Below are 17,471 nucleotides of genomic sequence, written 5' to 3'. Positions count from 1 at the left end.
GTGATGGCTTATGGAACAGTGGACCCCTTATTTTTTCCAAACCCATTTTTCTAAATCAAACTGTTCAGAGATGTTATTATACACTTATGGAGCAGGTAGAACTTGAACCCATGTCTCAGTTCAAGGGGAGGGACACTACACCACAAGAGGATCCCTGCTATTATTGGTGCACTCTTTCCAAGAAAGCTGTGAGATTCTCCTAAAGGGCAAGTGTCACACAGCCAAACGGAGATTTAAAGGAATGGATCATCTTAAAGTGAACAAAACTTCGACATAAAATATATGTTGAAAATTGTCTTAGTTTATTATACCACTCATATACAGGGAAAACACATCATTTATGAGAAATGGATTTTTGAAAATACAAGTGCAAAAAGATTATACACAAATTTGTGTCAGTCATTTTCTCTTAGCACAAATATCAGGGCCTCAATTTATAACACATTTGTTCACAATATTTAGTAACTTGCAACTTTTTTTTGAAAAGTGCATTTTTTTTCCCCTGCTGGAAGTGGCTTAAAAGGGGAACATTAGATATTGGAGAATAGTCAATGTAAAATACTCCTCCGCTTTTCACCCTTACCACCCGACCAGAACTAAAATTAAACTGCAATGTCTCAGTCAGTGATACAACCAGCAAGAGTAGACTGTCTATGAAGATCATTGATATTTAACGATAGGGATTCATATTGGCACACAGTTCTATATATGATCACAAGCCTTTGATTGGATTGTGACAATCGTGTCACTGCCTGTCTGAACAATTATAATGACACTGTTAACCCTTTGTCTTGGGAACAGTATTATATAAATCTCAAAAGGCTTTAACATCTTATGCCAATTTTGTTCTTCGGTTTGTAACTGGGAAAATGTGGATTCATTTCGTCAGTTCTAAAGTACAATTAAATCACTACTACTTTGGTTCCTCTTCCTGCAAAACAAAAACTGTGGTGCCTAAAAGGAAGACTGAAAATACGTTTACTTTGTGGCTTCATATAATATGTTGACAGCACAGTGCTACTTACATGCCACCATCATGAAAGCCAGGTATTATGTAAAAATAGGTTCCCTAGCCTGGTTGCTCAAGATTATGCACTTATTCACCAATCTATACATAGCTGCTGTCATAGTGAGTTGAATGCTGATTCAGTACAGGATGCCTTTTTTTTGGGCGGGGGGTGCCAGGAAGAGGGGTAGGTGGGGAAAGAGGTTTATTATGGGCTTTCATTTTGCACTGTAAACAGTATTCAGGAAAGAAAGAGGTTTCCAATCCTTACGCACAATGATAGCAGCTAACCATGGATTGGATCACAAAAGATACCTGATGTGGAATGTTTTTGCACAGTTCCTGGACTTACAAGTGAAGAGAAAATACTGGTCAAAACAACATTTAAAAAAAAAGAGATTGCCAAAATATGATGATTGAAGAGGTCACACACAGCAAGACATGACCCAAATCATTTAAAGGAAAATGCATACAAAACACAATAGTTTGAGAAATGCAATGAAGCCCTGTGCAAACTTTGTTCATATTGATACTGCTGGGCAAAAATCACGTTCTACCAAACAATTGTGTAAATGGAGGGGGATGTCATCAGTTTAGGGTACAGAAATAAACGTCAAAATTCAGATTATTTTTCTTCCCAAATGTACCACATAATGTGGATATCATTTGTATCCTAGCAAAGGACAAGGCTCGAGTCATGGAGCCATTGGAAGTATAGGGACCGACAAAATAACAAGATTGTTCACACAGAACACTAATGCAACAAAACAACATCCATAAAACAGACTCCCTTGAAATCATGCTGTGGAAATATTAGCTTTCAAATATTTAATATGTATAAATAAAATCCCCTTATTCTGCCTTTTTAAAGGGGGATCCCATTTTAAATGGTTGAACATCCCCATTAAAAACGGTGGATAAAGCAATTTCATAAATATTTGTAGCCAAAGTTTGCAAAGCAGAATTTCAAGGTTACTTTGTTCAATAACACAAAGGGACCTATTTGGTAGTTGAGAAACTTGGGTTTTTAAAACTGACCTCTTCCCCAGAGTAAGATTTCTTTCAAAAAAGGAATATTCACCTTTTCTGAAAAATGGTTGGAAAACTTAGTTTAAACTGCGTTGCCCTTTAACTGCAAAAATAACAAGCTTAGGATGTTTTGAGACAGACCCTTGCAATTGACAAATCCATTCGGTCTAGTTTACACATTAATGTGTTCACAAGAAAAGGTTTTAAAAAAGTGCACGAGGACATCATATGGTCCTAGAAAATTTGCAAAATACAATTATGTTACTTTTATAGCATTTACATAGTGGGATTCCTTAAAATATAAAGGTCTTAAAAAGTCTGATGAAGACTTTTTTCACATAAACAAGGCTGAAAAGGATCCTATACACTTTTACAAGTGCAAAGTTTGAAAGTGTAGTCCTCTCTCACAATATTTTATAGGCAAGACAAGAAATTAACTTGGAATTTTGCCAAGATGAATGCAAACTTGAATAATATATTTAAACCAGTGTTTGTTTTCTAAGAAAAATGTTAGATATGGATTCTTTTAGAGAATGTGGCAAGTTTCAGGGGAGGGGTAAAAGTTACACTTCAACTTCCATAAATAGTCAGATAATAAATTAAGCTACGAAAAGAACACCTAACATCTCACTTAACACAAGTTTGCACAACAATTCAGCAATAGAAAGACTCAACATGTTTTTTTTTAAATTATCATTGAAGCATTTAAGTGGTATAATATTAGCCAATGGCATTAACAAGTGTCAAATAAAACTTCATCTCTGAACCCTGATATGAACCTCCACATTGAAGAAGAAAATTAAACACAGCAGGGATAAGATATTAGCACCATGGCAATGTTTTAGCATTCAATAATTTCAAAGGTAATCTAAGCAGTGATAATTGGCTCTGATATTTTAATTTTTTTGTTGGGTAGGAGAACAATGTTTTTTAAACCTTCCTATTTTATCAAACTTCATGTCGTCTTCCCCCCCCTCACCAAAAAAAATGCACTTTTCCACAAAAGCGGGGCAGAATACCAAAACTGAAATTTAAATAAATAATCGTTCTGCTTCACACCACTGCATAAAATGTTTTCTTAACATTACAACATGCAAAAAAACTTTTTAAACAAAGGGTCTAAAGCTTCTTACAAAGTAAAAAAATAAAACCTTGCCTTAAGTCCTAACAGTACAAAACCATTAGAAAGGGTAAATAGCTCAGACTTAATGAAGAATCCTAATGATTTATGAACATTTAATCTAATTGTTATTTTCAGTTGATAACACAATAACCCTGTTCCCTAATGCAAAAAGTAACCGATACCTCTGCTAAAAGGAAATGTTATTAATGGTATCACTGTGAGGCAGCAATACCTGATTAGTTTTACACTTATTGCTAGATACTTCAAAAAAATCGAGTGAACGTTCCAGACGTCATTACTCTGTTCAGCTTTTCTTTTCTTAAAAAAAGGTAAGTGGAGGCTGGCATTCCAAGTATTCTTTTTAAAACTGAAATCGACTCATTTCCAGAGGATTTCCACTGTAATGCCCAATGCATCACTTAGCTTGCTGGCTGCTGGAAAGCCAGGAGTAGTTCTTTCCGTGCACGAACCCTTATACACTTTGGACATTGTTCAGTTTTGAAGCACTCTTTATGAAAGCACGTCTTGCATTCTGGTGTTTGGAGTTTAAAAAGAATTGTTACTTCACTGGTCAATTCAAACATGCAAATATTTACAAGGAGAATATTAACAAAATTTATTATCGGTCATTCAAACGGAGGGGTTGTGGGGGTTGTCGGTGGGGAAGGGAAAGTGGCTTTACTTTGCTCCATTGTCGCAGTAGGATTTTGTACAGCACTTTTTCAAAAGAACTAAGAAAATGTTTGTACTGTATAGACCACGCCTTCCCATTTTTCTTTATTGTAGACTGTGGACCAAAAATGGGAATTGGATGCCTTTAAACGAAAGACAGTGTAAGGAATTGATGCACCTTCTTTAGGAAAAATTACAAGTTACGGGAACTCATTGCAAGTTTGTTTACACTGGTGCTTTGTTAAAGCAGTACAGAAACGATCAAAAATGCCACTGCATTGGGGTGGGAGACAGGGTGTGTACGAGCTGGGGTAGCTGTGTCCAGAATGAGCTCATGTTGCAACAGGCTGCTGGTCACAGATGTCAAAGAAGCGATCAAGTTGTCATATGATGACAAGCTAGTCACTTGCTTTGGGAGTGAGAGTCATGTGTTTATGATGCAAATGGAGGAGAGTCCAAACTAAAGAAGAATAAATAAGTTAAAAATCTCTTTTCTCAGCAGCGAAGACACCAAGACCTGTGAGAAAGCTAGATAATTCTCTTCCACAATTGCCGCATCTAACAGACTGGAAAGATTTTACAATCTTACGCCAAACACCTTGTCTCTCCCACAGAGAATGTCCGAAGATCAGAGGTGGTCTTGGGAAGCAAAAAAAAAGACAACCCCCGAATCCTGTTTGAATTCAATCATCCCATTTGACCTAATGGATGGCATTTCCCCAGCATCTTCTCCTCCACTCATAACATCCATGTTTGTCTGTATAAGGGTTTAGGGAGGGCATTACAGATGCACTTAATATGTTGGCAGTTTAAATTTTGTTTGCCTGTATTAGAACTGATTTATTTGTAATAAGTAACAGTCCTTGTCAAATACTGGTCAATGTTTCCTGTTAAACTGAGTCCAAGTCCATGAGAAAGGCTTTGTTTGGAAAAAAAAAAGAGAATGGGGACTTTATCATAGAATCCGTACAGTGTAGAGGGGCCAAATGGCCTGCTTGGACTTCACAACGACCCTCCATAGCATCTAACCCAGACCCACACCCCCTACCCTATCTCAGTAACCTTGCGTTTCCCATAGCTAACCTGCCTAGCCTGCACAGTTTACCATGGCAAATCCACCTAAGCTACACATCTTTGGACTGTGGGAAGAAACTGGAGCAAACCCATGCAGTCGCGGGGCGCGGAGACAATGTCTCTGTGGAGTTTGCATAGCTGCTGGAGGGCGGAATCGAATCCGGGTCCCAAGCACCGTGAAGCAGCAGCGCTAACCACTGCGCCACCGTGTCACCATTGATTTAAAGTTCTGTGAGAATGTCAGGAGTAGTGGGACTGGTGTATCAATGCACTTTCCCAATTATGTTATGAAAGATGCCTTTCCAAAAAAGAAGGAAAAAAAAATGGATGAAGCCAAAAAGGAGGAAACAGGTGACCAAAAGCTTACACATTGATTACAAAGGATAGGCTTGAGGTGAGAGCCAAAAAATCCAAAGCTGGTATTAAAATCAAAATGATTAATGTAAGTGAGGATATGGACAACCATAATAGTACTGGAATATGGTTCAGCTTTCTACAGAGTCTGAGGGCCAAACGATACCAGTTCTGTGCAGAAAATGTTCAACAGCTAGTTAGAAGGACTTTCAAAGAAAGAATAAACTGGATAGCAATAGGTGAGCTTTTTTGGTGTCACTCGAGCTTTACGTTCATTTCGAAATGCTTGGATGTCTGTAATGTATAGCTTGAACATCCATCAGAAGTAATTATATGGTGTATTGCTGTGTTATCAGACCATAGCCCAGTCATGCCCTGATTAAAACTTTACAGTACAGAACGGCAGGAAACTCAGCAGAAAATAAGAGGTCTTTGGGGGACTGGAAAGATGATGATTGTACACAAGCCAAGTGATGTTTGAGCAATTAATCTAGACTATTTTGAACAAGAACGGATAGGTTAAGAAGTCATGATGGGGCCAATTAAACTAAATTGCCTGTCTGAAGAAGAAAACAACAAATCAAGAATGGATTTTTTTTTTTTTTTTTTAAGTATTCCTTTCTCCTGGACTGGAAAATCTATTTTTTGCAAATGTTTATTGGATGTTGCAATATTGGAATGGATAATGATTAGTAGTTGAAATATGTTTTATTAAATATTTTAGTAGAGTTAAAATCATGCCAATTCTTGGTTGTTTGCATTGTTTTGTAAGAACGTGTGTTTGGTCCACTGCTAGACTTTAAACCAATCTGAATCACACCTGGAGCACAGTGCCTAACATTTGCCTTTAAACAACATAAAAGTTAGAGACTAAGCTCTCTCCATGACTATATTTTGCAGGATTTGGTCTGGTACCTAACACATTTTAGTTTTGTTGTTTGGACAGCATACTGCCCTCTTAACTGCAGGGCAGTGATTTTAATAATCTCCGCCCATGCCCCCCCCACCTTGAATATTGTCATTTCAACCATTTGAAAAAAGGTGCTTTTTTTTGCTCCCAAAAAAGGGCAGAAATAATTAAATTGCCAAAACGGCAAAGCAGAAACATGAAAGCAATTGAAATTCACAGCTCAGCCGATAGGGATAAAATGAAGGCCCTTGGGGGAAAACAAATGGCCTTGTGGTATTACTGTTAATCTAGAGAGCCATGCAATGTTCTGAGGATAACAGTATGGAGCTGGAGGAACACAGCAGGCCAGGCAGAGGACCAGGAAAGTTCCCAACCCGAAACACCAACTTTTCTGCTCCTCTGATGCTGCCTGGCCTGCTGTGTTCATCCAGCACCACACCTATATTATCTGACTCCAGCATCGCAATCCTGGCTATCTCTAATGTCCTGGGGACTTGGGTTCAAGTCCCATCTTGACAGATGGTGGAATTTGAATTCAATAGAAATCTGGAATTAAAAACAGTGTAATATAAGCCACAATTCCACTGTTGTCAGAAAAACCCATCTGGCTCACTCGTCCTTCAGGGGAGGAAGTCTGCCATCCCTACCTAGTTTGGCCTACTTGTGACTCCAGACCCGTAGCAATCTGATTGACTCTTAACTGCCCTCTGGGCAACTGGGGACAGGCAATAATTGCAGCCCAGCCAGCGACACCCTCATCCCATGAGGAAGTTAATAATTTGGATAGGTGATCATCATGTTGTGTGCTCAGTACTGACTTGTCTTTTCTCTTTGCAGATGCAAACTAATTCGTTTGCAGCATTTTTCAAAATGATAAAAATAGGTTCTGTGGTTGGTCGCACTGAATTAGAATCTATTCAATTGGTATGAAGTAGAACTATGGAGTGTGACACCACAGCAGAGGAAGAATAGAAAGGGGGTCTGAAAAAGCCTGGATTAACATTTATGACTGGTGAACAATAGACAAAATATTTACTGGAGATCTAAATGGTACGTACAGAAGTGTTTCACAAAGTGAGGCCAATTTCCAGAAAAAAAAAAGTTACTTGACTTAGTACTCACCACCACATCGTCTGCATTGGTCTGTCTGAAAGGGGAAGAGAATATCTCTACTCTTGCAAAACTCACAGATGAAGCCCTTGGCCAGACACAACTGTACATTTTAAAAAAGAAAAGACATTTAAAAAGGCAGCACCTTCACTTTAACAATGTTCAACTCAATCTAGTCCTTCACTGAACCACTAGTTGATAGGCAAATTACAAGGAATTCTAAATATGTGCTGAATTTCCACAACATAACAAGTACTAGTCTTTAGAACTTGTGGGGTCCACGTTTCCTTATTACTTTTAGATTTTATCAGCCAGCATTTCTGGACTATTATTTAAGACTAGGAATACATTTTTTGGATGTAGATGGAGGGAGGAGACTAAAACGTGTTTCTGAAGTCTAAATTCTGTTGTATCGTTCAGTATAATATAAAATCGGCCATGATCTCCTAAACCTCTTTTAACTCACTGATAGTGGCAGAGGCTTGATGAAAGTTACCCCCTCTATAGCAGGTGGTGTACAAAGGGTAAGCCCAATATGTATGGGCAAACAATCATATTTAACCGCAGTGATGGGAGTCTTTTAGAAACAATGAATTTGAGACAATGACAGTCCTGTGGGATATCATGGAATAATTAAGGACAACCAGCATAGCATTGCCTGCGTTCACCCAGCTTGTGTGAGCTTTTCAATGAGGGTAATACAGTTGATGTGGACTTCCTGAAGACATTTGCTAGAGTGGTAGAGAACAGGCTTATCAGCAAAGTTTGAGCCTTTGAGAGAGACACTAGCAGCCTGGATACATCGTCGGTTGTGTGACAGTTTTGTTTTTCAAACTTTCCTTCACAGAATGTGGGCGTCAGTGGCTCTTGTTGCCCATCCCTAGTTGCCCACAGGACAATTAAGGCTCAACCAACTGGCTGAGGGGTGGTGTGTTGGTGGTGGAGGGCAGTGGTAAAGGAGCGAGGGCGTAGGTGGAGACAGAGCTCAGAGGGGAAAGAGATAGGCAGAAAATCCCAAGAATATTACCTGGATATATGGATTAATAGACCAGCAATAATACCACTAGGCCATCGCCTCCCCTAGCATTTGCTACAGTGCATCTTGTAGATTGCGACAAGGCATCAACACCGTGTGCTGAATGGAGAAGGGAGTGAAAGTGGATGGGTTGCCAATGAAGGCGGCTTCTTTGTGAAGCTGGTATGCTGAACATCAAAAAGTTTTGCTGGAGCTGCATTCATCCAGGCAAATGGAGAGTACCATCACATTACTGACTTAAGACCGTAAGATATAGGAGCAAAGTAGGTTATTTGGCCAATTGGGTCTGCTCCACCGTTTGAACATATTTCTAAATCCTAGTCTCTTGCCTTCTTCCCATAACCATTTATCCTCTTACTGACCAAGGCTTGTGCTTTGTAGATAGTGGACAGACTTTGGAAAGTCAGGATGTCAGTTACTCACTGAAGAATTCCAAACTTCTGAGCTGCTCTTTACAGCCTCTGCATAGACATGGCTGGTCAGGTTCAGCTTTGGGTCAATGGTAACCCCGAGGATGTTGATGGTGGCAGAACCAATAATGGCCATGATATTGTAAATAAGTCGAAAGGATGATAAGTTAGTTGCTGACTTTTTAAAAGACATGTCCAAATATTACATTTCATGATTAATACTAATGACTTGTCTGAACAGGGCACAATTTTAAAATTTGCGCATGATCAAATTGGGAAGAGATGTGAATGAATCTAGAACCTCATGAAGACAGGAGATTGTTGGAATGTGTGGAAGTCATCCATTTTGGAAAGGAGTAGCATCTGCCAAGGATCTGGAGTACTTGTGAAAAAAATTAAAAAGGAGGCACGACATGTTTAGAGCAGTCAATGAAACAGAGGATCCTGGTGATGTTAAAAAAGGGTCACAATTCTATACAAGGGCAAACTCATATTAGTTACATTTTATAACTCAAAAACAAGTGTTTCACAGGATGAAAGTGACTGACTATTTTTCATGAAATAGGAAGGAATTAAACCAAATTCCCTCTCCGGTGATATACTTATCTTTTGAATCATTTAAAAAAATCCTTCAAAATCCTTCAAGTTTCTATTTTAGACATCAAGCTAGGAGTTGTGCATTAACATGAATATATTTCGTTTTAGCTCATTCAAATGTTTTTAAAATGAAGAATGCTGTCCAAATTGCGGGAACACACTTTCCTATAGGAAATGGAGATCCCTTTGCACAAAAAAGACAAACAAATCTGCACAACTTCTTGCACAACTGTAGGACACTCACATGCTCTTCATTATCAATGCATAACCTTGAAAAAAGTCATTGGTTACCTTTTAAAACATAGTCTGCACGAGACAACATCAGCAATATGAAGTGACTAGGTCCTAGAGTCATACAGCACAGAAACAGACCCTACAGTCCAAGCTGACCGTAATCCCAAACTAAACAACTCGTCTGACCTGTCTGCACTTGGCCCATACCCCTACAGGCATTTCTTCTTATCCAAGAGTCTTGTAAATGTAATTACACCAGCATCTACCACTTCCTCTCGAAGTTCATTCCACCCACAAACGATGTTGTTAAAAAAAAAGCCCCCTTAAGTCTGTCTCATCTTAAAAATATGCCCCTACATCTCAAAAACCCCCACCCTGGGGAAAAGACACCCAACTTATCCATATCCCTCATGATTTTATAAACCTCTATAAAAAGGTCACCTCTCAACCTCCTATACTCCAGTGAAAAAGTCCCAGCCTCTCCCTATAACTGAAACCCGCCATTCCCAGCAACATCCTGGTAAATCTCTTCTGAACCCTCTCCAGCTTAATAATATGCTTCCAACAACAGGGCGACCAGAACTGGACACAGTGCTCCAGAAGAGACCTCACCAACATCCTGTACAATCTTAGCTTGTTGTCCCCAACTCCGAAAATCCATGGCCTCAGCAATGAAAGCAAGAGTGCCAAATGCCTTCTTAACCATCTTATCTATTGAACCAATAGGTATCTGTTCTGCAACACTACCCAAGTCCCTGCTTTTAAATTGTACAAGCCCTGCCCTTGTTTTTATTTTAAAACAAATGCAATGCATTTATCCAAATTAAAATTCCACCTGCCACCCTGCAGCCCATTGGCTCATTTGATCAAGATCTCTTCGTAATCTTAGGATAACCTTGTTCACTGCCCAGTATACCACCAATTTTACCACTTATTAACCATGCCTTTGATATTCTCATCCAAGTCAGTTATTTACAATGACAAACAAATATGGACCTGGCACCCAACCCCTGTTGAACACTCGATGGTCACAGGCCTCCAATCTGAAAAAAAAAATCAATTCTCCTCAGATACCAAAGAGATATCCTCTTCAAAAACAAATTAAAACCTATGAAGGCAATCTATTTCCATCCCCACTCCACCCCCCAAAAGTACTCCCAGTTGGTAGCGTACTGTTTTAATTCTGCACCTTATGAGCAGTTTACATTCTCTCCATTTCTCTGGAGTGGGGTTTGACACCCAACGACCGTCTCGGAGCACTACCTCAGGGTTAAAATTTTAAAATCCCAGCCTCCTGGAGGGACACCTTTACCTCGCAACTTTCCACATGAGCGAGGGCATTCTTGAGGGCATCTTTCAGGCCTGAAACCAGCAGACCTTGCTTCATCATCAGCAGATCATTCAATGAATAAAGGTGTAGCTCCTCAGTCAGGTGGGAATGTATCCTACAGAACTCCATCAGGGCGCTGTCACATTGAGACAGGGATAGTTCGATGTTAGAAACAGATGTCACTAAATGCTGCATCTTAATTAGCAGAAGTATCAAATCCCTCAGACAACAACCTTGAAACAACTCACTGCATCTACCAAGGCATTGCACGTTATACATTTGTAAGCTTTTTTTAAAATAAAAAAAATAATTCCCAGCAACACCTTTTGCAAATATTCGGCTTGAATTCTCATTGCTAGAAGTTTGGAAAAATCTTAGTTTCTCCAACAGGTCAGCTTTGACTTCAGGTTTGTTTTATAAAAAGTCAGTGTGGACGCAAGGAACTAAAGATAGGAACTGGTTCAGGCTGCTTGGTTCCTCAATCTATGCTGTGTATTCAAGAGTAATCATGCCATTCTGTAGTTTAATTCTATCTACCCCGTATCACCACGGTTCCCTTTACCAGAGCTTTCAAAAAGCCGCCCATCGATCTCTTGAAATTTTCAATTGACCCAGCCTTAATAGCCCCTTCAGCAGGAAGGGAGAGGAAGAGAGAGAATTAGCTGTCCCCAAAACGGTTTGCAGACCAACACTGAAGTTATTTTGGGATGTTTCCTCCCCTATAATTTGGGAACCACAAGCCATCCAGTTTGTAGATGGCCAGCTCCCGAAAGCTAAATTATAACGACCATGTTAAAATAGTTCCTTCAAGCTTGGAGACACAAAAATTGGTCAGGACTCTAGGGATCACTCGTCCCTCTGGCTAGCTCCAGCCCTACGTTCCAACTGGAGGGAGACATGGTGCGTTTAATGTCACAGCCCCAAAAATGAGCATGTCTGGCAGCTTGGCTCTTCCTTAGTGGCACACAGAAGTATCAACCCAGAAACTCAAGACAAACTGAGCTACTGATAACATATGCATAATTGTAGACTGGCGGCCAAGGGAATTCTAACCAACCACTGAGTTTACTATATATTTACAAAAGGAAAAGGAAGGTACCTTTCAGCCAATCTGCAGGTTCTTAGCAGCTTTTTGACGTGTATCAACTGTTCTTGAATTTCCTGGTGGGGAGGGTTAAAAAAAAGGTTTCATATTATTGCATTGCCCTCTACTGATACAGATAGCTACCTACAACCAAAAAATAATCGAAAGCTGCATTGAAAAACTGGTTTTCCTACCTCACCCTCTTTGCCAGAGGTGGAAAAGAAAAGTTTTGCTGCATTGTTAAAACACGTGAATGATTAACATGGAGATCAGTTGAGGGTTCAACTACAGCAGCCAATTTGGGCGGAGGGGGGTGGAGACTGAAATTTCAGTCGAACCTTCACTTATGGGCAGCCTTAGAAATTAACTTAGCGACATTTCTTCATGGCTATTGTGAGAATCTGACCTCGCTACCCAGCAGCATTGAGCACCTTTCTAAAAAGGTGAGAAAGGCATAAAACTATCCAAAATTACTTCAGAAGTCAAACTTGACAGATTAATAAATTTAAAATGAACCTTTTACTACCTATGACGTGATGCAAGTTGGTTATAATTGTGGACAGTAAATTACGTGGATAGAACTCTTCATTCCATCAGAGTGTCCAATTCTGGTTGTCCTGTTATAGGGAGAATATTAAGCTGGAGAGGGTACAAAGAGAGATTTACCAGGATGTCGCTGGGTTTGGAAGTTTTGACTTAAGAAAGGTTGGATAGACTGGGACTTTTTTCACTGGGGTGTAGGAGGTTGAGCGGTGCCTTTTTCGAAGGTTTATATAATCATGACGAGTATAGATAGAGCTAACTGTAGGTGTCTTTTCCCCAGGGTGGAGCATTTCAAGGCATATTTTTAAGGTGAGAGGAGAAATATTTTAAAAAAAGACAGGGGGCAAACTGTTTTTACATAGTGGGTGGTTCACATGTGGAGTGAACTTCCTGACGAAGTGGTCGATGTGGGTTCGGGTACAACTCTTAAGAAACATTTGGATAAGGATACGAATAGGAAAGATTGAGCGATATAGTCCAGGGCAGGCCGGTGGACTAGTTTAGTTTGGGATTGTGTTTGGAATGGATTGGTTGGACGGAAGGGTCTGTTTCCATGCTGCATGAATTTGACTTCTCTTCAGTTGTGTGGACATAGTCAACAAACAAGAGAATACTACAAAAACAATTCTTCTCTCCAGCAAAAAGATCAGAGACAGAAGGGCAAGTCATTGAACCTTATTATATTTATCATAGTGCTAATAGTCCCCTCTAAGGTGGATGATAGATCATTGATCTGAAGTGTAGAAAATGTGATAAAGGGTCATAACTTTGTGTGTGTGGAAATTTAGCTTCTAAAGTGGACGTATTAGCTTGTGTTCAGATGGAAAAAAAAAGACAGTTTTAGTTACAGTTGGAGATTGTTACTGGTGCAAGGCAAGGCTGCCTAAAATTTGGCTTACATGAATCTTGAAGTTTTTAAAACTCTTAAGGTGAATGGATCGCTGCGTTAGAAACAAGGCCACAAGAGAGCTGTTGCCTAGCAACAAAAAAAGGTACCCTGTAACACGGAGACAGACAAAACCAAAAGGCAGATTTCTTTCAGAGAAAAGCAAATCACTCAAAGGGCCCATACCAGCTGCAGGGCAGTTGGAGCGGTCTCCAAAATAGAGACCAGGCGGAAGAAAAGGCCATGTAAGTGGTCAGTAATTGGTGGTGATCTAGAAACGCAAGAGGAATTTAAGTGAAATCATGCTAAAATATAAGATGCAACATGTCAACAATTTTTTCAGTCGTCCCTGGAAGATTAACTAAAGACGTCACGCCAAGGTTATAAAAACAATTACAGCCACGTCAACTGAACAAGGAACTTTAGAGCGGAGGCAGGGAGAGCATTCACTGAGGTTTAACTAGGGGTTGCTGCTCAGGGTAGAAAGAGCAGAATCTCCATTTCTGATTGTTGTTAATAAGTCTTGTATAAAATATTCTCCTCTCTATGTAATGAGCTTCAATGTCCTCTTGTTCAAAGAGCATTGTAGCCCCTTGTCAATATGTTCAGTGACTAACTATTCAACAAAATAAAATCTTATGGTCCATCATGTTTCATGTTGGGATTGGACTGAACCAGGTTTACCAGTATCCAGGATAATAATAATAACAAAAGCCAATTAAGTTGAAATGGACTCCATAATGAGCCAGTTACACAAGCCTTCCTGGATTTGATTTGTTACTGTCACATGTACCGAGGCACAGTGAAAAATGTTGCCTTATGTGCTTTACAGACAGACCGTACAATGCAAGTGCATCAGGGGAACAGACCACTATTGTAGCTGCTGAGAAAGTGCAGAGCAAGAGAGCAATCAATATTAACATTGAAGAGGTCCATCAAAAGTCTGATAAACAGCAAGAAGTGGCTCTTGAATCTGTTCGCATACGAACATTTCTTCAGCCTGATGGAAGATGGTAGAAGGGAGCATAACCAGGGTGGGAGGGGTCTTTGATTATATTGGCTGCCGTCCTGGGGCAGCGAGAAGTATAGATGGTGTCAATGAATGGAAGGTTGGTTTCGGTGATGGACTGGGCTGTGTTCACAACACTCTGCTCTCCCTGAGACAGTAAGAAACTACAGTAGTCATACAGATGCATCCTAGTTCAGACTGTTTTTTTGGTTCATCGTGAAAAAAGTATTTGAAAAGTCTTTGTGGACATGCGGCATCTCAGCCTCTTGAGGAAGTAGAGACATTGCTGTGGTTTCTTGGCCAGCCAGTTGGCATGGAGTGAACCAGGACAGACTGTTGATGACCATCACTCCAAGGAATTGATACTCTTCACCACCTCCATTGATGTAGACAGGACTGTGCCCTCCACCTGGCTTCCTGAAGTCAGTGATGAACTGCTTCATTTTCCTGACATTGACGTCTTTACACCAGGCCATTAAGCTCTCTTTCCTTCCTGTACTCCGTCTCATCTTTATTTGAGATCAGGCCTCCAACTGTGGGGTCATCAGCAAACTTGTAAATTGAGTTTGTGCAGAATCCGGCCACGCCGCATGAGTTTTCTCTGGCACCAGGATGGTGGTCGTCTTGAGGCAGGTGGAACTTCAGGCAAAAAGAGAGAGAGGTTCAAGATGTCAGTGGATACTCCTGCCAGCAGGTCTGCACAGGATCTGACAGCACAGCCGCAGACTACCAGCGCCAGTCACATTCCACACTCTCAACAAAGGCCCATCTAACATCTCTGGCGGTGACTGCAGTATGCATGGAGCTCATCATGGATGGATATACTGTTGCCCATGATTCTGTTTGACTTCCCTGTGTAGCCCGTTAGGATGGGCAAGCCTTGCCACAAACAACAGGTGTGCCAATGTGATTAATCTGGGTCTCAAACTTACTTCTTGGCATCTCTAATGGCCTTGCAAAGTTCATGCTTGGTTAGGGAGGTCCAACTTGAAAGCTTCAGACCTGGACTTCAGTAGGGAGTGGATCTCCTGGCTCATCTGTCTGGCCTTTGCAAAATTATAACTTTATTCCCACCCCAATCTACTTAACACGTATCCTGGCTACAGTACCATTGGCAGAAAGCAAGGCCGTAAAAGATAAATAGCGAAGCCTGACTCATGTCTAAGGATCTCCTCAAGGCCTAATTTCAGAAGCTCCCTGTATTTGAAGAGTAGGCCGATTGTTGTAAGCCAAGATAATCTTGCTGCACCAGTTAAAGTCCATCTTCAACTCCTTCCCTAGCCAATCAGGACATGCCTGAACCACTCACTCCCAGGTCAAGGAATAGCGAAGTTCATTTCAATTAATATCTGCCGTTTTGATTTGGATTTAGTCCTTGCCACAAAAACCTTTTGGTTTGTGTGCATGAGGTCACAAAGCCCACGCCAAGATCAAACATGTGAGTATAAGTATGGTGTAAACTTGAAAGTTTGCTGTGGATCACCTTAAATTGACCAACAAGATCATTAAACAGGGCTTGAAATCCAACCCAGTTTGTGTATTATGTCACACTGCTTATAGGCACAAGCTGAGGAGAACCAAAAAAAAAAAGAGTTCAGATAGTAGGAACTGCAGATGCTGGAGAATCCGAGATAACAAGATGTAGAGCTGGAAGAACGCAGCAGACGAGCAGGAAAGCTGATGTTTTTCGGGCCTAGACCCTTCTTCAGAAAATCTGAAACTTCAGCTTTCCTGCTCCTCAGATGCTGCTTGGCCAGCTGTGTTCATCCAGCTCTACACCTTGTTATCTCAGTTTAGCTCTCTCCTCTGTCCATAACAGAGTGTAGAGACCGAACACAATCACTCATCTTTGGGCTAACAATAACCAGTCATTCAGGATTTTAAAAAAAAACAAATCCCATTTTTGTTTTATTAGCAACCATTGCTAAACTTGCATGAGAAACCAAACCCAAAAACACCAAATTCTAGTCATCCTGCTTGCTACCCATACAAACCCAAATAGTCACGCATACCTTGGCTTTTCTCAATTCCTTTACTTTGCTGTAGAGGGACTTGTTGATGTAGAAGATGTTGAACAGTGGGTCATGCCATATACTTTCCAGCAGTTGTTTGGAGAAATGGCAAACCGGATGCTTACTGAAATCCCACTTCATTAGGATTCGGCCAGGGATTGGGGATTCCTCATTATGGTGACAGCACTCACAGAAATACTTTCCCAAGTAGTCACAGTAGCGGAGCTTTTTGATGTATTCTGCAGGGAGGACAGAAATACTGAGAGGGGCAGGTGTGCCATTCTAAAATGATGCTCAATTACATAATGCATTGAATCTTCCTCTGCTGCTTAACTAATGCTCAGGTAGGTTGCCCAAGTTGTACAGTAATGTTTAATACTTATGCAGTATATTAAGAAAGGGCCTTGGGTGGTGTTGTAGATGAGCAAGACCTAAGGGTCCAGGTACTTAACTCTTTAAAGTTTGCACTACATATAGATAGGGTGATAAAGGCACCATTTAGCACATTTGCCTTCATTGCTCAGGCCTGAGCGCATAGGAGTTAGGGCAATATGTTGAGGTTGTACCGGATGCTGGTGAGACCTCTTCTGGAATACTGTGTCCAGTTCCAGTAACCCTGTTATAGGAATGTTATTAAGCTGGAGGGGGCTCGGAAGAGATTTACCAGGAATATTGCCAAGAATGGGAGCTGGGAATTATAAAGGAGAGGCTGGGCAGGTTGGAACTAGTTTCACTCAAGTGTAGGAGGTTGAGAGATGACCTTATAGAGAGGTTTATAAAATCATGGCAGGCATAGATAAGGTGAGTGGCAGGTGACTTTTCCCTAGGGTGGAGATCGAGAGAAGTGGGCACATTCTTAAAAACGGGAGAGGAGAAAGGTGTCTTTTTTTTAAAGAAAAAGGACAGGAGGCACAACTGTATTTTTAAGGAAATAAAAACAGTGGTTCATGTGTGGAATGATCTTCCCGAGGAAGCAGTGGATGCAGATACAGTCATAATGCTTAAAAAGACATCATATAATTATTTAAGTAAGAAATGTTTGAGGAGGGGGG

General features: G+C 40.5%; 1 protein-coding gene across 1 annotated transcript in view; it reads right to left on the bottom strand.

Annotated features, from left to right (window-relative positions):
- Positions 1 to 302: 302 nt before the first annotated feature.
- rubcnl (rubicon like autophagy enhancer) overlaps positions 303 to 17,471 on the bottom strand; it is a 65,789-nt gene continuing 48,620 nt past the window's right edge. Inside the window, exons 14-18 of the mRNA XM_059650001.1 lie at positions 16,420 to 16,658; positions 11,985 to 12,046; positions 10,868 to 11,021; positions 7,291 to 7,381; positions 303 to 3,690 (exon numbers count right to left, since the gene is read on the bottom strand). Of these exons, the coding sequence (XP_059505984.1) occupies positions 3,578 to 3,690; positions 7,291 to 7,381; positions 10,868 to 11,021; positions 11,985 to 12,046; positions 16,420 to 16,658 (659 nt within the window). The 3' untranslated portion in view covers positions 303 to 3,577. The remainder of the gene's footprint in view (positions 3,691 to 7,290; positions 7,382 to 10,867; positions 11,022 to 11,984; positions 12,047 to 16,419; positions 16,659 to 17,471) is intronic.

The sequence above is a fragment of the Stegostoma tigrinum genome, chromosome 12, assembly GCF_030684315.1.
Source record: "Stegostoma tigrinum isolate sSteTig4 chromosome 12, sSteTig4.hap1, whole genome shotgun sequence".
Taxonomy (NCBI): domain Eukaryota; kingdom Metazoa; phylum Chordata; class Chondrichthyes; order Orectolobiformes; family Stegostomatidae; genus Stegostoma; species Stegostoma tigrinum.
This window is presented reverse-complemented; position numbering and strand designations above follow the sequence as displayed.